Consider the following 23,502-nt stretch of genomic DNA (forward strand, 5'->3'; position numbering starts at 1 on the left):
CTGCCAGGTCAGGTCAGGTTGGAGAACATGCACTGGCACAGTGCGTTGCTGCATCCACCACACAACAAAACAGCTCAGGATCCTGGTTGTTAACCCCCCAGGCAGACACATGGTCCAGTTTCACCCTCCGGAAATGACCATCTATCTGTCGCAGCAAGGTGTTATGTAAGCTGGATCACCCTCAGGGAATCATGCCACATGACCGTAGTGCCGTAACTGACGCTCCCTCACAATGCAGGTAATGTGTCTCATTCAGGACCTCATGAACAACTGCTCATTCAACACAAAGTCAAATCAGCGGTAGCCAAAGATTCTCTGAAGAGAAGCAGTACCGAAGGAGTCCAGTCTTCATCTCAGGTCACTGGATAGCGTCCATGTCTCCCAACCATATAGCAAGACAGGAAGCAATAGGACTCTAAAGACTTGGACCTTCATCCTTTTGCAAAGATATCAGGGGCGCCACACACCCCTTTCCAGAGACCCCATGGCCCTCTGGTGACTCTTTCTATGAAGTTAGTAGTTGAATTGGGAGAACATGAGGCTCTCCCAATTCGACTACTAACTTCATAGAAAGAGTCACCAGAGACATGAATGTTGCTACCGAGGTAAGTGAATCTTTCAACAAGGTCGACACTCCCTCCTTGGACAGACACACTGTTGATAGCTGTGCCCAAGAGGTCATTAAAGGCCTGGATCTTGGTTTTTATCCAGGACACCAGCAAGCCCAAACACTCAGACTCCTCACTCAGTCTCTCAAGATCCCCTATCACAGCCTCCTTTAACTCTGCAAATATCACAGGATCGTCAGTAAAGTCAAGATAAGTGAATCTCTCTTCACCAACAGGTGCCCCAGCCACTGGACCCCATGACCCTGCCTAACACCCTGTCCATGCAGGCACTGAACAGAGTAGGAGGAAGAACACACCCCTGATGATCCCCAGAATAAAATGAGAAAAATGCAGAGGTTCTTACTCCACTCTGCACAGAGCTCACAGAACCAGTCAGTGTACAGGCCAGTCATGATATCCAGCAACTTTTTAGGGATCCTGCGGAGTCTCAGGATGTCCCACAGGGCAGCTTGATCAAGTGAGTTGAATGCTTTACAAAAACTGACAAAGGCTGCAAAGAAACTCTTGACGATATTTGTGTTTGCGCTCCATGAGAACCATCAGTGCCAGGATGCGGTCGATGGTACTGTAGACTTCTTATACATAAAACCAGACTGCTCTGGTCACTAGTAGGTGATAAAGTGATCGCAGATCCTATTGAAAAAAACCCTTGCAAGGACCTTACCAGGCACCGAGAGCAGTGTTATCCCCCTATAGTTGCTGTGTGAAGCTTTTTTATGGTGGCTGGCATGCCAATCCTGCCACCAACCTCCATGATTTCCCTATAAGTTGGAGGACCGCTTGCAGAGCCGGATGCAACTTTAGCGTCATACCCAGGACAATTCTGACCTGTGAACAAAAAAAAAGACACAGAGACACAGAAGATGGCATTTGAGACCTTTAACTGTATTGTGTCATTAGAATGGGTCAATATGTAATGCTTGTTGCATGTCAGCGTTTAAGTTTGATGATTTGCTTCACTGCCTTGAACCATTCATCAAACATCGAAACACGCAGATTTATCCTGTTTGAACTGCATTGCTGCTTGCTGTCATATGTTGATAGTAAATAACAATGCTGATGCCACATACCAAAACTTGAACACAGACGCCACCCATATTTTTGGTGGTACTGAAACTTGCACATGTGTCATGTTAATTTCTGACAACGTGCACAGAAGACACGTCAAAAGAATACTGGAAATGGGTGGCAGCCATGATGCATGCACGTAAGTGTTCTGAGCGTGAAGTATAACCTGGCCCTAAAGGTGACAAGGGAAGCAGATGGATACATAAAGCAATTGAAATAGGAAAGCTACAGGACTTTGATAAACACTTAAAATTTTTGAAGGTGTGCTCCATAACCTGAAATAGCAGAGCCAACGATAGTGCTCCTTTTGTATGGAACTGAATTCAGCAATAAGCTTGAAGAGGCCCCAACAGCCATGAAGTCCTCCTATTCTTCTTTACACAAATTGCTACAATTGCATATTGGCACTGCTAAAGTGTCCCAAGTGTGTGTGCATTTGTGTGTGATGAACTGGCACCATGTCCAGAGATTGTTTCTGGCTTGTGCTCGATGATTGTTGGCATAGGCCCCAGTTGCCCCGTGACCCTGCCCTGAATAAGTGGTTTAGGAAGATAGATGGGTTATTATTATAATTTTTATTGTGCCTATAGCTGAGAAAAAAAAGAATATATTAATCTTCTTCCTAGCATTTGTCCCGTATTGACTCAGGGTCCATTTTGGTAATGTTACTTTCCACTTGTTCTGATCCAAGCCATCTTCCTGGCATGGGATTGACTTCCCGCATATCACCCCTTCGGCTGATCAAGCCAGTGTTTCTTTGGGCACCTGTGTGGCTGCTTTCACTGTGGAATGAGGCACACGACTGTGTTTACCACTGATTGATTGCTTGTCACTTTGAATCCCGTGACTATACAGTTTGAGGTGCGCTGTTCTATTTAAAAAGAGTAATGGATGGAAGATATTGAGGACAGAAAATACTGCTAATGCTACCACTACTACTACCTTTTTCTAGTTATTATTATCTGAAATTAGCTAGCTCCTAAGGAACAAAAGAAAGAAGAAATGTCACACAAATGAAAGGCAAAAACAGATAGAAGCACAAAACTATAAAGGCTCTAAAGCAAAGAAGAAAAATAATTGTTGTAAATATTAGGGGATGTCCACAAGCAGAATGATATATAGTAGCTACTGTGTAGAAAATGAGAAACGGTATTATATTAACTAAAAATGAATGCATAATCTTTTAGGTAATACAGAAGGAGAAGAATAAGAAAATAAAGAAGGCCTGTACCCCTCTTGGCCTATTAATTACAATTATAACCTTATCTATCTGTGTGCTATTTGTCCAGTTTTCCACACTTTTAAGTAAAAGCAAAAACATTTCATCCTCTCTGCTGTACTCTGTTATTGAAACTCACTTGCCTTTGTTCTTATCTGCCATGTGCTCTTTCACTGCCTGTATGCACCTCAAGGTCACTTCTGGACCTTTCAGAGACACTTTCCAGCCAGACTTAGTCCTATAAAACTTCTTGGTCATCATCTCGGAGCTCCTTCTGTCAGTCCTAGGCATCCTGCAACTGTAAGAGCTCACTTAACATAAAGGAGCTACTAAACCCTTGAATGGTCTGAATAACAACAATAGGCAACTGTACCCTGCTGCTATCACCTATCAGCTTATGGGATGAATGATATATTTTTATGCATCATGCACTATTCTTCTGTAACTAATTTATCCCCAATACAATTACTCCAAGGATTTCTTTCCTTTAACTTTATTTTGGCATCTCTGTCAAGAGTAATTTGGCACTTGCCTCTCTTATAGGATACCTCATGACAATTTAGGCACAGTTACACTCAATAATAATAATAAAATAGAAAGGTTCAGGTAGAAAAATGTCTTCAAAATTTACTTGAATTGGTTATTGTAAAATGTGAGTTTAGTACCTCCAAAAAGAACAGAAGAACTTATGATCTTAGAACTCTCCTAGTCATATTTAATAGGAGAAGAAAGGAGGCTGTGGTGTCACATGGCAACTCAACATCCCATAGTCACATCTCTGCAGCCATCCTGCCTCTTTGGAACAATAAAAGGTTTGTGGCCATACAATAAAAAATGAAATAAATTAAAACAAAATTATAAACTGCCCTAAGTACTACAACAATCAGTTAAACATGTTTATCACCCTTTATTTTGGATTATTACTTTTCTCTATACTATTTTTTGGTCCCTCTTTTTTAGGTTCTGCCTTTTCTTTAGACAACATTTTTTATTTATTTCACTTGCAACGATTAAATATTTACCCAATTTTTCACTTCAACCTCTGCTTTGTCATGAGTATTCTTTTTCAAAATACCCACATAAATCTACCTTTTCTGTTTATCTTATACAGATAAGAGGTTGCCCTCTTGTCCTACACTCTCAAGGCTTGGTTTGATATAAGCCAAACTGGCAGGTGTGCACCAAGCAGAAGACCATCTATAGGGGCATTGTGGCCATGAAGTCAATTTTGTGTCTTCTCATCCGTCTGCTTACCAGATCTCAGGCTGCACTTCCTATCTGCCTCAGCTCACCTCCTGAGGTGACCTGTGGTAAGACAGATGGTTGTTTTAATTGTTTAATTGATTAGTTGTTTTTAGTGCAACCCCTTTAACTCATGCCAGAGTACAGCATGCATGTAAAAGAGTGTGCTGCATTAATGAGAGGATTGTCATTCGGCAGCAGCTCTACAATCAGTAGGTACCAGCTGTGGGATAAGTAGAAAGTAAAGGGGAATGTGTTAGTGCTAGGGGAGAATTTTAGGAATTATTATGTGGTTCGTATTTTGGTTTGTTTGGAGAGTGATTGTTGGTTGGAGAAAGATGGGAGAGAAGGAATTGCAGCATCGGCTATGTTGACTGCTGAGCAGAAAAGCTGGGTTGAAGGCTGCAGATTTGCATTTGATGATTGTGCTCTTATCCACTGAGCAGTGGAGTGGGCGAGTGGAGGAGAGGCCACCAGAGCAAATTGGAGGAAGGAGACTTGAGTGCAGCATCATCCAGTAGATGGGCAAGGTGCCCTGGGAGTTGTTGTGATTGCTGTGAAGCAGGTCAGATCCAGTTGATTTGGTGTACTGCATCTGGTTCTTTCCTGAAGATGTGCAAGGTGCCCTGGAAGCTTCAGGCAGACACAGCTTGGGTCCATTTATTGAATGGGGGATGTGTCAGACTGCTACGTTGAGGTCTCCCATTACCCTGACAACGACCAGATGAGGAAGTAAACAGATTTGGGATTTTAACCTATTTATTTAGAGTATTTATTGAATACTGCCTCTTTAGAATAAAGTGCACCATGCACTTTTTTGTGCCACCTTGTTGTTGTTCGGGTCCTAATTACACTAGTCTATCCTCAGTTTCATGGCTATTGATGTCCCAGAAACAGGACAATGTGTGGCTGGCAACCTGTGGCATCAAATGACCACCATGGAAAATGGCAGATTAATTTCCTAGGTGAGGCGAAATTGTAGAAGGTCCACGTACCTGCAGAATGCAATACCTTCTGCAGATCCCTCAGTTGTATTGTATTATGGTGTCCTGGATGAGTACACATTTACATAGTTATCTATCTATCTATCTATCTATCTATCTATCTATCTATCTATCTATCTATCTATCTATCTATCTATCTATCTATCTATCTATCTATCTATCTATCTATCTATCTATCTATCTATCTATCTATCTATCTATCTATCTATCTATCTATCTAATTTCTTTTTTCAGTCATACTCAGTATATGTATACAACAGGTGACTTCTTTTTTCTCTTGGCTGGCATCTAGAGGGAAATCAAACCAAATTAGATTCCATTAGAGATTCAGGCTGCAGCCTTCCACGTGATAATTGATAAATCTGTCTGAAAATGAGGTTGCATCCTGTGAACTCATTTAAGCACACGTGGAGTGCCACAGAAAGCTTGAAGATATGGCTGCAGCTGGCTAGATTGTTTTGAGAAGTTCAACTGAGGAAATAAAAAGTGCCTTTATAAATCTGAATTATGGATTTTTCATGCCATGGCGAGGGCCTTTTCAAGTCGAGTATTGACATTTAGTAGGGGATGACAACATCTGAAATGATTTATTTCTTAATTGAATTGGATTTAAATATTTAAAGTTGTGTGATTTCCTAGGATCAAACTTTACAGATTTGCTGTACTGAAAGCTGGCAAGAGTTTTTTGAGGTCCTATAACAGCATGCAGTATAAGGAGCTCAGCAGGGCTTCGTACATGCAATTTGTGCCCCAGTTGTTCACTGACACAAGGAAAACACAACATGTTTTCCTCTGTTTCATATCAGCTGTTTGTGCTACAAATGGAGCAGAGACAAATTTACAAATAAGAAGTTCACAAATAAAAATAGCATGTTTTAAAAGTTTAATCAGGGCTGGCATGAGTATTCAAAAGCTCTATCTTTAAAAACAGAGCCTTCTAATTGTTGAGTTCTGGCAGAGACACTGAGGCTACTGTTTATTAGCAGCTAAAACAGAGGAGGTAAAAAAAGCCAAGCACCAGTGCACGTGAGAGTAAAGTACATGCTGGGATAATTGGGTAAATGGGTCTGAACCCACATCAAGTACTGAGTTAAAAAAAGGAATTTAATTGAGACTTGTTCAGCTTACTCCTCACATGTCTCTGCCTGTGCCTAACTGCTATGCACTGTTTTAATGCTTTGAGTTTAAGCTCCATAAATTTCTCAGTTTTCAAATGATTAGAAATATTGTCAGGACTTTAATATACAGAACAACCGTTGTAATCTCTTTAAAAATTTTGTTCATATTTTCACACACAACAATTGTGTCTAATCATTATAAAGAAAGGCTAAATGTGCTAGCTTGCTAACTTCTGTAAGTGCTTCAGCAACAGCAGTAACGTGAGAGAAATCCCCAAGAACAAGATGACTTATTTACCATAAAAGTAATTTTCTTTCAGACTAGTGTAAAAAATGGAAGTAAAAGATCAGAGAAGCAAAATAATTCCAAAAGCAATTGGTAGGGTATTTTTCAGAGACTGAAGTGATGGCACAGAAACACAACACTTACAATATGGGTTGCTGTAAACATGGATTTTTTATATCGTCCCCAGTGGCATAGCACTGAATTCGTGAGCCCCCAGCAGTAACAGCCCCTCCTGGAAAAAAGAACCCCAATTTAATGTTCTCATAGAAAGTATTTGTACACATTTAACATTTTTTTGATGCTGTTATTGACAAAGAAAAGCTCTTGTCTGAAGAAGTGTAAGACTTATAAGGCTACATTCACACGGTATCTAAAAGTAGATCTATCCTGATTTTCTCTTTCCTGATTTTTGCCTTGTATCGTTTTTTTACTTTTCACATACAATTTGTGACTGACTGATCCAAATCTGTCTATTGTGAATGTACCCTGCCTGGACAAAATGAATAAAACAATCTTGTCAGACAGATGCAAACTAAAAGGTGATGGTTGCTGCTCTACTTCACATCATTTCAGTGCTAGACGTGTGCAAATTCATCAACTTATGATGGCACTGAAGTGAATCAAGAAACGAAAGATTAGAGCGGGTTTGGTTTGAGCACAATTATCACTGCCGATGTTGTGTACATAGAAACAAAAGTCCCAAAGGACAGAAGACAGGACTAGTGACAGCAGCGTGGACTGTTTGATCGCATAACAGTCGTTACAAGAGTTGTGTACAGTAAATACTTTCTGAAAAGTTTTGATTCCATTGTGTTTTTTGCTAATCATAGTTGTCTAAGTTACCAGATCTTTGTCAAATATGAGTGAAAAAGCAGGAACTGAGCGGTAGTGTAAATGTAACCTGTTTTGGTTTCAAAACTCAAACACAAGGTTGTACCATGCAGTTCATAACAACGGTGCAGTTGCTGTGAAAAATATGGCGGCATTCATGAAAAGGAATAACAATCGGAAGCAACAAAACCGACAATAATAATTCAACAGATTAAACAGACCAAAATAAACTCAAATTAAATAAAAACATATAGAAAAAAACATCAACACACCAAACCTAGATCTGTACTTACAGGATACTAAGAAATCCTTGACAATTTTCTGTATTTAAAATGTTTTTTTCTGTCGGTCCCTAGAAAAAGTCTGCATGGGTATACTTCAAACTCATTTGCCTCTCTGCAGAAGTCAGAAACTATTCAAACAAATGTTTAGAGTCCAAATTAAACCTGCACAGTGTTCACAGCTCCAATTTGTTTCAATGGAAAACTGCTGTGGCATCAACATATAATAATGAAACATTCTAAGACTCTAATGTTATTATTCACTTATTTCTATGCAAATAATGCATATCGTTATTTCAACCTAGTTTTTGGGCTGTAAGGTTACTTGGCACATTGCTAGAAATAAACTCATGGTTGTCTTCAAAAGGAAGAGGTGGGCAAGGAGTCAACAACCTTTTTGTCACACTTTCCACAATTCTCATTTCACATGACCTACAGTAATCTCCATTTTGGACATTGGCATCATTTTGACAGTTCCCTCTTCCTCAGATGCTTTAAACACAGATTTTACCTTTGGTAGTTTGTCAATGATCTGATATGTCAGTTGCTTGATGTGTGCAGCACTTTGTTCTTTTTTTTTATCACGATGGCTGTCTTCATTGTCTAGTAGATAATTTATGCAGATTTTCTCATGTTGCCTGTTACATCATATGACACGACACACTAGTTTTTCACTATTTTGTTTAGCCTAAAAATGCACAAAACACTACTTTTTGCAAAAATTGAATGTAAGGTCTGGTGAGGGGGCCTTTTGCATCTGTAGGTACCTCTGCCTCACTAGGGCTACAGTGGCACCTGCTACACCAGTGGTTGTCTTCACGTCTGGGTGAATTTCTTTTAAAATTCCAGTTTTCACTCATACTTCAAGACCATATTGTTAGGTTACCTACAAAATATAACTTGGTACTAGCTTGGTTAGTGCATGACTGAACTGGCACCCTGACCAGGTAGATTCTCGCCTTATGTGCATTGCTATAAGAAAAGCCTATGGCATCCCATGATGCTAAATTGGAAAGAGTTTATTGTAAACTGCAGAACTGGTAATATATAAATTATTTCCTTTCAGGCACTATAACCATTTTCTGTGTTTTCTTATTATTAAAGTCTGTAAAAATCCTCTTAGTAAGAATTTCACTGTACTCTGTTTATTTATATAAGCATTGTCTGTGTTCTGGGCCTTGAACCTTGATCTTGATTTTAATCCTGACCTTACACTGCAAAAAATGAAATCTAAGCAAGTGAAAAGCTTTTCTTATTGTAAGAATTAGTGACTTATCAAAAAAATTGTATTTATGATTATTTTGTAGTTTACTTTAAGAAACCCTGTCAAATAAATTTTGCTTACGCCATTGGCAGATTTTTTACTAAATAAAAGCAAAGCATCTCCCATTTAAAGTTTTTTCAGTAGTTTTTGCACACACATATTTTGCAGTGATATGATGTGATACTTATAACATGACCCAGGAATTGGAGGTGCGGGCTACCTTAGCCATATAATTGGACTTTGGGCCCTTCTCACGGAAAGTATCATTGCTGACTGGAAAAGAAGAGCAGCACAGGCACGCAGCATTCAGGATAGGAAAAAAAAAAACGTGGCAACATCTGCTGACAGTGAAGCATATTACACAGGCAGACTGATCATTTTCATCGCAAATACAAGTCATTCACTCTAAACACAAACAAAAAACTTTGAAAAGAATTGGAAGTGGAGGCTTCCTTTGCCATGTACTGTAATTGGGCTTCATCCATCCATCCATTTTCCAACCTGCTGAATCCGAACACAGGGGTCTGCTGGAGCCAATCCCAGCCAACACAGGGCACAAGGCAGGAACCAATCCCGGGCAGGGTGCCAACCCACCGCAGGACACACACAAACACACCCACACACCAAGCCCAATTTAGAATCGCCAATCTACCTAACCTGCATGTCTTTGAACTGTGGGAGGAAACCGGAGCGCCCGGAGGAAACCCATGCAGACACAGGGAGAACATTCAAACTCCACGCAGGGAGGACCCAGGAAGCGAACCCGGGTCTCCTAACTGCGAGGCAGCAGCGCTACCACTATGCCACTGTGCCGCCTAATTGGGCTTCAAGTCCTTTTAATGGCAAGCAGTGGTATGGGCACATGACATTGCTGGCAAAAAAAGAACTGTGCTGACATCTGCTGATAGTGGAGCACCTTGTACAGGCCAACTTATCACTTTTATCACAAAAATAAGTTATACATAAGGCAGTGAAACACACCATTAGGGCATGAAAAAGGGTGGTGGCACCCTCGGCAGAGTGACCTTAGGTGCTGTGTTTCATAAGGAGCTCACAGACCACCTTTTTTGAGGATCAGAGGTCTGAGTGTTTCCTAATGTGACTATACTATTACTACTGCTGTTACTTAGACTGAGGCCATATCTTTATGGTTGTCCGTTATCCTGAACAAAACAGTATGGGACTGTTTAAAGAATTGGTGTGTCTCATCATTAACCGAAATAAATTACCCCTGTTATTTTATTAAGTTGAGGTAATATGCTAATTTTGTATGAATTTTAAAAGATGGCAGTAGCGGTGTTTGATAAGGAGACTTCCAAAAAGAATAACCTTAGCTATCCATCCATCATCCAACCCGCTATATCCTAACTACAGGGTCATGGGGGTCTGCTGGAGCCAATCCCAGCGCGCAAGGCAGGAAACAAACCCCAGGCAGGACGCGCACACACTAAGGACAATTTTAGGATTGCCAATACACCTAACCTGTAGGTCCTTGGACTGTGGGAGGAAACTGGAGTAAACCCATGCAGAAACGGGGAGAACATGCAAACTCCACACAGGGAGGACCCAGGAAGCAAACCCAGGTCTCCTAACTGCGAGGCAGCAGCACTACCCACTGAGCCACTGTGCCGCCCTAGCCTTAGCTAGTAAACAGATATTGCTACAGGATAGAATGTGACCTCCTGTGCAGACAAATAGAAAAAAAAGCCTCTAGACAGTCAATCGTATAACATTTGTCCTGTTAAGTGTCTCTGGCATGTGGATGGACACAAAAGTAAAGTAGAACAAGCAGCCCATACTTTGTATTTGTTTTTTTTTATTTTAGGTGTATGTAGAATTTCATATTTAGTCTGTGGATCTTGGTTTGGTCTTGCATGAAGGCTTTTGCATTAAATTAAATTAATGAAACAATTCCTAACAAACTGATATTTAGCACTACTGCAGTGGCTTCTCTGACCTATGTCTTCCCAATCAAAAGGTATTCTGATGGTCCAGTTAGCTGTTAGTAAGCATGTTAAAGTAAGGCATTGTTACCTCTAATCAGGCATTGACCAACAAGACTAGTGAGGCTTGACCGTCTGTGTTTTTTCATATTTGTCTGAAGAATGCTCTGCTGTGCCATCTGCAAGGTTGCCAAGGCCCCTTTTATTTGGCAGTTAACTGTCTTCCTGTTTTTCAATTCCCACTTTTGTGAGACCTTAAAACATGTGAGTGAAGAATGCTGCTGGCTGCCATGTGCCATCTAATGACACTTCTGCTACTTTTCTGATTGTGTTGTGCTAACATGCAGTTTTGTTGTTCATAGATATAATGATGACAATGTTTCTCTTTTGTCTTTCTCGTTTCTTTTTTCACAGTTTTCACAGATGGATTCCTCTCAGCTCTTTAATGCTCTCCATGCATTGGCATTCAGGATCCTGAGAATGTATGCTGCGCTGATCAACAAAGTACAGTCCCAACAGCAACTGGCCCTCTTACAGCTCTCCAGCTTAATTCAGGCACTCGCTTCCTTGTGGCCACTCCATCCAGTGCTCTCTTTGGCAGGAGAAGCTCAGGCCTTCCTGGCTCTAGTGGTCAGTGATTTGTACAACCTTAGCATGATCCTCCTACAGCTTCTCATCAACACCACACCGCTATATGATCTGGTATGTTCTTCTTAAAATCTAATGATTAGCAGGCTTTCAGTCTTTTTCTTTTGCCATGGTTTTTCCTTGGCCATTGAACGTTAGCACATGTGCTGCCTAGTATTGTTTCTGTCACACTTTCTCTCTCTCCACTGTTTATAGTATATCACTCTAAAAATGTACATATCAGTGTGTACTTTTTCTTGTATAAGTAAATTGCCACATAGAACTCTACTACTTCTATACAAAGCAGGTAGGTAAAAGATTTTTCTGTGTATTTCAGTGTGGAGCTCATGTTTTGAGATTGTTTCAGTGATTCATGCTGTAGAAGAATAGTCTAAAATGGACTTAGTTCCATAATTTAAAACTTAATTCACCAAGTCTGTGCTACATATACAGCTTACTTTCTTGCCCTGCTGAACTTCAATTTTCTCCATAATATCAAAGGTTTATCTTTGGGAAGCTGCCTTTCTTGTTTCCATTAAAAAGCCAACCTGAATATTCTGGAGGTTTCTTTTAGTGCTTTCTTCTAGTATTTTCATGAAACATTTGTGATAATAGAAATCATGAAATGTTAAGAAGTGTTGGGATACCCAGTGGCAAACCCTTTTTATTTACACAAGAGATAGAGAGAAAAAAAAGTTAAAGTGTGTCTGGTAACACCACTTCACAGTCTGATCACTGTTGATCCCATTGTTGCCATCTGTTTAGACTAAATAAGAAGCACAGTGGTGAAGATAGAGGCAGTGCAGTAGTGGGTTCAGAGCTCTTAGTCCTAGCAGGCAGAAGAGACGGATAATAAAGCCATGGTGTGACATTAATTTCATTTTCCCCATAGGTTTTAAGCTATACTCACACATGTGACAGGTTACAACCTGCACTGGTCAATCTATCTAAAATGCTAGCCTGTATCAGAGATGGCCATCTGAATCCATTGAAGGAGCTGTAAAAGTATTTTGATCTAATGGCTCCATTCGTGATTGCAGCTGATCTTGCTGTTCAATGTTGTTGCTTATTTCTTTTGTATATTCTTTTAAAAAGAAGACTGTTTCCACAGAATACACTCAAGAGTGAGTGTTATTGAATGATTGGCTCCTGTTATTTGCAAGTTTGTCTCTTTAGCAGAATACTACACCTGCGTTTCAGACCAGTTTACACAGAGAGGCTTTATCAAGAACATAATAAACAGAGTATAGATTTTGTCTTTTTTTCAGATTTATAAAATGTTCTGGCTTAGCTATGATACATACATGATCAAAAGTAGCATTGTATGTTTAGCCAGTGTGTAAGCTGTGGCAAACACCTAGATCGGGGTCTCTAAAGTACGGCCCGCGGGTGATATGATTTTATCCGGCCGGTGGAAAAATTGTGCGGAAATGCACCAATTGGACTAGTTTTCCAATGAGAATCCGCAAAAAAAAACATGGGGTGTTGATAGATTTCAAATGCATTCATTAAAATTGTGTTCAAAATATATTGATATTCCATATTATGTTAATATTAATATTATTCACAAATTTATTTAATACTTGTTCAGCCTTGATCGATAGTGTCAATTTGCGGCGTTGTAGGAAGCTATGGTGCTTTGACTTATCTTTTAATTGAATCTGGAAGTGCGTTACTAGTCATTAAGGTTAATTGTCCATAAGAATACTTGCAGTGGTGCGGTGTAATACTCAATTTGTAATTGCATAATTTTATATTTAAAGGTGCGGATTCACTTATTCACATATTTGCTTGTGTGGAGTTCTTGTGATTTTAATAATTTCATAATTATTTATAAATTTATTCTCTTATAGTTTGAACATAGATGGGAAAAAGAAAAGAAAAGCTGATCATGAATGTCGTGTGTTTAATGAAGAATGAATGGGGCGTAAAATACTTCTTCATACAATCAAAGTCAAAGGATAATGCCGTATGTCTCATTTGTACAGACACTGTTGCTGTGTTGAAAGAATACAATATATGCCGCCATTATGAAACAAAACATGATTCAGCATTTTTGCAATTTAAATAAAAGGAGCATTCAGATAAATTTGCATCATTATGTCGTTGTCTGCATTCTCAGAAAGACTTATTTACGAAAGCAAACTCAGAAAATGAAGCCTCAACCTTGGTAAGCTACAAGGTTGCTTATGTTTTGGCTAAAAGAGGAAAACCATTCATTGATGGCAATATCATCAAAGAATGTATGATGGAAGCAGTGGCTGAGTTATGCCCAGAAAAACTTAATCTTTTTGAAATTGCACCAAATACAGTTGCTTGTTGGGTCGAAAATATGGAACATAGCATTATCCAGCAAGTTGTAGGCAAAGCACAATGTTTTTGTCGGTGGCTCGATGAATGAATCACCTGATGTTTGTAATACCTCGCAACTTGTGGTATTTTTTCGTGGCATTGACGATGAACTTAATGTCACACAGGAATTAGCGTCACTTCACAGCATACATGGCACTACAACAGGAGAGGACATTTTCAAAGAAATTCAAAAAACACTAATAGAATTTAATTTGGACTGGAATCGTCTGCAGTGCATGACAGTTGATGGAGGAAAAAACATGTCTGGTATAAAGATGGGTATGGTTGGACAAATCACAAAAGCTTGTGAGGGTGCAGGAATATCAAAACCAATGTTTCTTCACTGTGTTATCTACCAACAATCACTTGGAAAATACACTGATATGAGCTGTATCTTGAAACCTGTTATTTCTATGGTAAATTTCATTTGCTCTCATGCACTTAATCATCGCCAGTTTCGGTCTTTTCTTGAGGAATGTAATTCCGAGTATGTTGAATTGACATATTATACTGCAGTTCGATGGCTTAGCTGTGGAAAGGTTCTTCCATGCTTCTTTCATCTCAGAAATGAAATTGATATATTTCTTACCGAGAAACACAAACACAGTTCCATCGTTCACATTAATGGTTTTATTTTAATTTGTGATGAAAATATGAGAATTTGCTGGTAGTGTTTGTCGTCATTAATATACGATAATTTAATCTCACATACTCTGTAATTGGGCGGCATGGTGGCGCAGTGGGTAGTGCTGCTGCCTCGCAGTTGGGGGACCTGGGTTCACTTCCCGGGTCCTTCCTGCGTGGAGTTTGCATGTTCTCCCTGTGTCTGCGTGGATTTCCTCCGGGCTCTCCTGTTTCCTCCCACAGTCCAAAGACATGCAGGTTAGGTGGATTGGCGGTTCTAAATTGGCCCTAGTGTGTGGGTGTGTTTGTGTGCGTCCTGCGGTGGGTTGGCACCCTGCCCAGGATTGGTTCCTGCCTTGTGCCCAGTGTTGGCTGGGATTGGCTCCAGCAGACCCCAGTGACCCTGTGTTCAGATTCAGCGGGTTGGATAATGGATGGATACTCTATAATTAGTTTATAAAATTTTCTGCTTTCAATAAAACTCATATATCTAGAGTTATTTATCTTTTTTTTATTACGGCCCGCTGAAAAGTACTGAAGTACCCAATGTGTCCCTCGTGGCAAAAAGTTTGGAGACTCCTGACCTAGATGAACAAAGATTTCAGTTTCAGTTTTTCATTACTGGTCAAAAGTTTGGACATACCCAGAAGTTTTCAAATTGTTTGATAGAAAGTTATACTTTTTTTTTTATCAAGATGCCATTACAGTGATCCCTCCTCGATCGTGGGGGTTGTGTTCCAGAACCCCCCATGAAAGGTGAAAATCCACGAAGTAAAAACCATATGTTTATATGGTTATTTTTATATTGTCACGCTTGGGTCACAGATTTCCACAGAAACACAGGAGGTTGTAGAGACAGGAACTTTATTCAAACACTGCAAACAAACATTTGTCTCTTTTTCAAAAGTTTAAACTGTGCTCCATGACAAGACAGAGATGACAGTTCCGTCTCACAATTAAAAGAATGCAAACATATCTTCCTCTTTGAAGGAGTGCGCGTCAGGAGCAGAGAATGTCAGAGAGAGAGAGAAAAACAAACAATCAAAAATCAGTAGGTGCTGTTTGGGCTTTTAAGTATGAATGTCAGAGAGAGAGAGAGAGAAAAGAAAACAATCAAAAACCGATAGGTGCTGTTTGGGCTTTTAAGTATGCGAAGCACCGTGCGGGAAGCATATCGCGCAACAAAGCAGCCACAAATAAGCCCAGCAAGGAAGGGAGCAATATGAAGGAAGTCTTTCAGCGCGTTTTAGAGGAGCGTCTATATCCTCTAGGAGTGCGAACAGCCCCCCGCTCACAATATATTTGAGGAGTTTTATTTAATACGTAATACGTGCTCTGATTGGGTAGCTTCTCAGCCATCCGCCAATAGCGTCAACTGGGCAAACCAACTGAGGAAGCATGTACCAAAAATTAAAAGACCCATTGTCCACAGTAACCCACGAACCAGCGAAAAATCTGTGATATATATTTAAACATGCTTACATATAAAATCTGCGATACAGTAAAGCCACGAAAGTCGAAGTGTGATATGGCAAGGGATTACTGTAAACTGATTTAAACATACAGTCAAGGCATTACTAGTGGATATGGCTACTACTGCTTGAAATTACTAATTTCAAGTACCATTTTCAGCAGTCATTCCTTCAGTGTTCTAACAGTAAACTCCCTTAGTGTATCTGTAGTCATGTTTAAATACTAATTAGTTATTAGAGAAACCTTTGTAATTGCAGTAACACCTCTGATACCTTTTGTTCTGTTCACTTGGGTTGCAGGCTTACTGACATTCATAGTTTAGTTCTGGGTTCAGACATAGCCAAAATGAAGTAGCTTTCTCAAGAATGTTTATTCCATATAACAGGAAACTGAGGAAGTCATATAAAGGTTGTCTATTACCGCCTTGAGAGAAGAGGACAGACTGGATCTAAACAGGATAGAAAAAGAAGAGGAAGGCCAAGATGCACAATTGCATAAGAGGATAAGAACATAAGAGTGTGTGGTTTGAGAAACAAATGCCTTACAGGCCCTTAGTTGGCTTCTTCCTTAAATACACAGCATATACCAGTATCATGTGCAACAGAGAAAAGAAAATGCTGGGATTCTGAGCATAATGCACTTTTCTGGTCATCTGCCGTCTAATGTCTGCTTTCTTTTGTTCATTTTAATCTTTTCTTTTTATTAGCTAGTTTCACATAAGGCCTTTTCTTTGAAACCTGGCCTCCAAGGCCAGCATTCTAAAGTCGTCTTTTCACTGTTGCACGCAACACTGATATTTTGTGTGTATTTAAGGTAGAAGCTAACTAAGGATCTGTAAGGCATTTGTTTCTCAAACTACACATTGATGTCTTTATCCTCTTAAGCAGTTGCTCTTCCCTTTCTATCCTGGTTAGATCCAGTTTTCTCAAGACAATAGTAGACACTTTTGTATGAAATCTTTAGCTTCGTAGTAACCACCATTCCATGGCAATCAGCATGGAATAACCCTCATTCTGCAAAAAGAAACAAAAGACTGACATGTTTCTTGAGAAAGCGATTTCCTTTCGTCCATTTATGAAAGCAAAACTGAACTTTAGGAAGGTCAATCCCTTGTATCCCAAATGTACAGAACAGGTGAAGTATGAGGTAGACTTATACTGAAAGCTGATGATGGTACCAGGTGATACCATAAGTTGGTTCTGGAGTTTAAGAAGAATTGTGATAATCTTACACCTTTTGATGAGATCTTGTACTAAGGATTGAAATTAAGATCATGTTTAAATTGCCCAAACAACAGTAGGAAAGTTACAACAATCTCCACTTGCAAATCTGGATTAGTTTAATCTAGAAAGGGTTTAAATGGAGTTTCTCTGTGTGATGCAAAGAGTACCTGCTGAAAAAAAAACACAGATAAAAACAATGATAAAAAAGGTTATTAAGCCTGAGAAGGAGAAATCATTTTTCTGTTGGTTAAGCAACATTCCCATGAAATGCTGTTTAGAGTATTAACTGTGGTTTCCAAAGCATCAAGGATTTTGAGGGGCAGTACTAGATACACTAGTACATATCAATTTCCATATAGATACTAGGTAGAGAAAAATACAACATTGAATTAAAGTAAAGTTAACAAAAGTCAATTGGCAGTGCATTTTTTATTCAAGATGACACCGACTATACTAGAGGACTTTAACTCCATTTCTTTCTTTGTATGAAGACTTGTTCTGAGAGAAAATCTGAAACGTCAGGCTTAGGTTATAGTAAAGCAATCACATTTTCTACAATGGGATCAGAAAGAAGATTACAGCATTGTGGATTATGAAGTAGCTTTAAGGAAGCTTACTACATGTGGTGATTTGATGCCCCTCTTAATAACTCCCACCATGGCCAACAAGTTTGCAGTCTGAAGTTCAATTTAATTTAGAGGAAGCTGTCATCACCAAGGTGCTTAACACATCCAAAGGCCTTTGAGATGGCATTAGCCGAGGAGCTTGCAACAAATAATACGATAGAGGCATTACAGTACATGTTGACAAATGCTTAGTGTATCTGATAAATGTGAAAGGCAAATGCCATGTATCTAGAGTGAAGCAACCACAACTTTTCCCTTTGGGGAGGGTTAAAAAAACTTGCTATTTAATGAAGGTTTAAAGAAAACAATTTCAAGAAAATTGCTGTTGATACTGGGAGCAGTAGAAAACATTTTGTATTTTCAGAAATTGCGAAAGAAGAAGAAGATACATCTAGTGGATGTTTAAAAATAAAAGTAGGTTAGAGGTGCAAAGCTGATTAAAGATGATTCTAAGATAGATAATGGTGTTAAAGGACATTGCAGAACTATGGCTACATCCACAATACTATGTTTTCATTTTAAAACAGCCATTTTAAATGAAAACACTCTTCATCCACACTCGCATTTTCACATAGTTTGTGAAAGTATCTCTGTCCACACCAAAACGTTCAAAAACATATATAACATATATAATGTAGATGTTCACCTGCACTGGGCAAAATCTTTCAGGGGATGGTAACTACACCGGCCACAGAATTTATTGTAAACCAATTGCAACTGGAAAATTATTTGCTGTTTGCACATAATTGAAGCATTCAAACTGCACAAAATGCATGTTAGATGCGTACAGTTAAGCAACACAACAAACCCCATGGAAAGCAACTCTTCTGTGTCCACTATGTGAGAGTATGATTTTCTTCATGAACACTGACCAATCAGGAAGTGAGATGTTGTAATAAGCAGGATGCAGTCGGGGAAGGGCTACATAATAAGCACAAGAAAATCAAAGAACGCATTTAAAATTCTCTGTTTTCGCCTGTCCACATTGCAATGCCGACCCTGGCATTTAAAGAAGTATATGGCTCCAGAGAACATTTTGGGGGTTAAAAACATCAGGGTGGTATGGATGAAAGATAAAAAAAGTGACTAATGTTTGCATGGTTTGAACAAAAACTTAGCGTGGATGTAGCCTTTTGGCATGTTTAGATTTGATAGCCATGGGGGGATCTTCACCGATGGTAAATTAGAGGGGAAGCAAGAAAAGAGCTGAAGGTGGACATTGGCACTGCTTTTTAATTATAAGAGTAAAGTCTACGCTAAGTGCATAGCACATCTGCCACTGTAATAAACAGATGTTGGAATCTGGTATGAACATATTTGATTATGGTTGATTGGCAGACTAAATTTGAAATCGAAATCTAGATTGTAAAGTGTATATTTCCCTCTAATGGTGGTTTATGGAAATTGGTTATGTAGTTATGGCTTAGGGTCTAGTGGTTATGGTTTATGGGAAAGAAAGCAACTCGATTGGGATGAGACACATTGGATTTGTCAGGATAAGCATTTTCAAGTGATCAACACGGGGCTGTTTATAAGGAAACACATAGAGCTGAACACTTAGAACATTTCTAGTCCATATAGACCATGGTAAAAATAGATAGGAAAAATTCTGCATCATTTTAAAATAGAGCATGACAATTAACATCTTTTTCACATTATTTTTTTGGCTATTCTATTAGAAATCAGGTTTCTTTTTCTTTTTTCATATTTTGTTATTTGAGTGTTATGTGTTAATTACATCTTTAATTTTGGCAGATGTTGCTGCAGATGTGTTCATGCTTTGATATATCCTACTGGGGGTGCTCACACCCAGGGCATTCAGTTCGTTTAACTAGTAATCAAGTTAAATGCTTCCTGAAACATTGGTAACACCTTGCCAAAGTAAATACGAGAGAATAAAACTCTGTGAGAAGATGCACTTAGCTTTATTTAAAATTGATGATCAATAAGTACAACCCTAAAGATGCCCAGCTAAAGCTGGTCCATACTCAGTTAATCGGCTGGCTTCCAACTTCCCCTCAGCTGTGCTTACTATTTTATAGTTTTTAAGTCTGTTTCTTTAAACAGTTACTTCAGTGAGGTTACTACACATGTATGTGCTAAAACACCTACAAGTATATTTAGTTGAGAAAATGATCCAACTGTGAAGAGTCCTCATTTGTAAAGATTGTTTCATTCTTGGGTCAATTGTACATTTATTTCCAGTGGTTTATTTATCATTCTGACAGTGACATCACCACAGAGACATTTTGCATAGTTATTTTGCTCCCATTTCTATGTTATTTTTGTCACCCATTACCAGTGTAAAAAGATATCAACTGCTCTTAAAAAAAAAGTTGGGGCCTCAACAGGGGAAACTCTGTTTAATTGCAGAGCTGAGTGAAATTATTTGAATGGAAATGGAATTGTCATTTCTCTATAATACAGTGAGTCGAAAGAAATGTACTTTATTGCTGATGCTATTCTAAAAATGTCAATAGGAGTCTTCTTCTTCTGGCCAGCCTGGAAGGAGACAAGCTTGGTGTTATCATCAAAGGCATCACTCTTCCTTAGGTGGTAATTTTTTTTGTCCTGGAAAACAGGAACAGAAAATAATACAAAGTGTAACCCCCCTCTCCAATTCCCCTTGTCCACCTCATTAAAAGATAAGTTTCTGTGTGTCTGTCTGCCCATCCAGTTGCATTGTCTCATTCCAAAAGATGGTGCAACACAAACATTTTTAGCAATAAAATGCATTGCATTTGTCGTTCCAATATATTGTACATTACAAACATTATCACTGCTTTTATAAATCCCATACCAAATGGCATCTATCAGAGACATATGTATTGCATGGCATATTGCAAACTTTAACACTGAGGTCAAAGTTGATTACTTAGATTTCAACCCATCTTAGACATGTAGCACAGCTAATGCGCTCTTAAATCAATCTCTGTAAGATGCTTGTGATGCCCATATTTATGACATATTCTGCCATTGGGTCCCACCTATTAAAACTGTCTGCTTTTAATCTAAGCAATGGAAAAACATTTGAAAGAGATCTAAACAAATGACTTCATAAATGTTAGTTAAGGGTAAGAAAAACAAGTTAGGGATAATAACTGTCATTGGCTTTCTGACTTCCACTTTCTAGCTTTAACAGTTTGCCTTCAGGTTTTGAGGTTCTCACCAGTGTGTTTTTCCACCCAGGCATATTACCGACTGAGCTTGTTTGATTAACTTTGATTCTGTTAGTGCCCTTTCTTAACACCTTTTCCATTGCTGATGAAAGCAAGTTATCCAGAACTTCTGCCTTCCCTGGGTGTTCCCCTCCTGACAAAGGAAAGACAGGAAGGAGATTAGTAGAAGGGTACCTATTTATTGAATCTACACAAACTTGTCACTACTGATACTACCAAAGAAATGTGCCCACTTTATTATGTAACTGAATAGTCTGTTTGAATTTAAAATAATCATTGGATATTTTTACACTGTCATAGTAGGCTTATCTCTACATCTGTGTGTTACGACTGAGCTTGAGCTAAACCACTGCTGTTCTGTTCCTTTGTTTTGAGTTAAGCCCATGGTGTGGCCTCCAATTGTCTGAAATTACTGTCAGTTACTATTTGCTGAAAAATGCAACAGTTTTCCTTGACAGCAATACACTACAATTTTTACTACTTGACTATTGCAGATTCAGTTGACAGATTCACATTCAACTCTTCTAATGGTGAGCTCAGTGGTTTCATGTCTGCCTTTGTAGACACATGTTTTAATCTAGCAATATCACACATCAGCCTCGATACAATTTTACTTATCTATAGTGAGGTTTTGTGATATTTAAATACACTGCTCAAAAAAATAAGGGAACACCATTACAATCTAACACCAAGTCAATTAAGCATTGCTAGTTTTGCTAGTGTCCATGTCACTACCAGTAGCATGAGGCAATACCTGCAGCTGATTCAGGTTGCACAGGTGGTACAGGTGGAGATTTCCAGGGGTGCTCCTTTTGAAGACGCATGACAATTAATCCGCCACTATAACACGACAGGCAGGCGTGAGACAGTCCATTCATCCTAACGGGAATTACTTTATAGACGACACGTTGGACAGGATACACAAAAACACCAATCTCCTTTTGCTCCGTCATGCATCCCTTTTCAACTTTCCTGCTGGCCTGTTTCCTCCCCAGCAGCTCCTACTTCCATTTCAGTCATCCTATGTGGGTAATCCCCCTTGGGCTGCTGGGTAATGGAGTTCTTCCCATGGCAACACTGCTACATTTTTTTTTATTAATGATCTTCAGTTGCACTCAATGTTATACTATGTGTGTCAGTTTTTTCTGCATATGTGAACCTCTGCTCAGCTATGGGCAACACTGTAAACTTGCTGCATTGTGTTATATATGATGAAGCTTTGTTTGCTCTAGTCTGTTTTGTATGCTTTATCAGGTCTATTTGTTGTAAAGTGAAAATGTGAGTTTTATTTGTATTATAATCATGCATTGACTCCCACTAAAAGTTTTTGATGACAACTCAGATTTAAAGCCTATCTGTTTGGTGAAGCATTGTGGGTTGACTTACCACTTCTTGAACAGTAATAGTTTGACTATTTTCCACTTTCTGGTTGATTTTTGAATATTTCTGTCATGGTGTAATGGTTAGCATTTTTGTATTTGGATTCAGATTCTTTTTTGAATTGCTAAGAGAATTTAGATTTTGACATTTTCAGCCTTTTCTTTTATATCCCCTTTAGAGTATTTTACAGTATTAGTTTCAGTTAGTCAGTCAGTCATCGTCCAACCCGCTATATCCTAACATAGGGTCACGGAGGTCTGCTGGAGCCAATCCCAGCCAGCACAGGGAGCAAGGCAGGAACAAACCCCGGGCGGGGCACCAGCCCACCACAGAGTATTAGTTTCAATTAAATCCATTTGTTTTATTATCATTGATTTTATGTAATTGTTTGTTAAATCTTGTTATTTCTTTTGTTTATTTAATAATCAATTATTTGTATTTATTTTCCTTTTTGGACTTTAATTATTCTTAGTCTTGTTTATTATACATTTTTCTAGCAGTAAATCTTGAAAATAATCATTATTTTATTGTTTGCTAATTGGAAAGAATTAGGGTTGAAGTTGTCTTTTGGTGGTTAAAAAATTTCTAAAGACGTTCTAAAGAGGCAATCAGGGTATTGTGGTAATACAATTTGCTTCTTCATTTGCTGCAAAGCATTTAAGGTATGCACAGTCAGTTGAATGAAGTTCTGGTCTCATCACTTAAAAATGTGAATGTCAGTTCCTGTTACATGTCAGGATAATTTGAAAACTTTTTTTTATGTTCCAAGTAACTTAACTTCAGGAAGTAATTAAGAGTAGTTGAGCAGGCATAACATTTCTACCATACCATAGCACCCAGGTTCATTGTGGTGGAGCTTATGTTGGCTACCAGAGGTCTCCTCTTACATTCCAAAACCAAGCAATAGGTTGCCCAATGTATCCTTGCTGTGGTTGGGAATTCCACCTTGAGATGTATTCTTCTTGCCTTATGAATGGTGACACTGGCATAGATACCATTAACTATTATCATAAAAAAGCAGGTTTATGAAAAAGATGGAATTATTTAGCTGCTAAAACCTCAATTGCAATGAAAATCAGAAAACACCTGGTCTCCGGAATTAGGACTGGAAGTCTGTTAGACATGAGTTGAGA

At 38.8% G+C, this 23,502-nt stretch overlaps 2 protein-coding genes across 2 annotated transcripts in view; both read left to right on the top strand.

Annotated features, from left to right (window-relative positions):
- The window catches only part of pex11b (peroxisomal biogenesis factor 11 beta), a 155,992-nt gene that overhangs the window by 130,200 nt on the left and 2,290 nt on the right, over positions 1 to 23,502 (top strand). The window lies entirely within an intron of this gene.
- plin6 (perilipin 6) overlaps positions 1 to 23,502 on the top strand; it is a 112,923-nt gene that overhangs the window by 88,664 nt on the left and 757 nt on the right. Inside the window, exon 7 of the mRNA XM_028793379.2 lies at positions 11,309 to 11,587. Within this exon, the coding sequence (XP_028649212.2) occupies positions 11,309 to 11,587 (279 nt within the window). The remainder of the gene's footprint in view (positions 1 to 11,308; positions 11,588 to 23,502) is intronic.

Source organism: Erpetoichthys calabaricus, chromosome 2 (genome assembly GCF_900747795.2).
Source record: "Erpetoichthys calabaricus chromosome 2, fErpCal1.3, whole genome shotgun sequence".
Classification (NCBI taxonomy): Eukaryota; Metazoa; Chordata; class Cladistia; order Polypteriformes; family Polypteridae; genus Erpetoichthys; species Erpetoichthys calabaricus.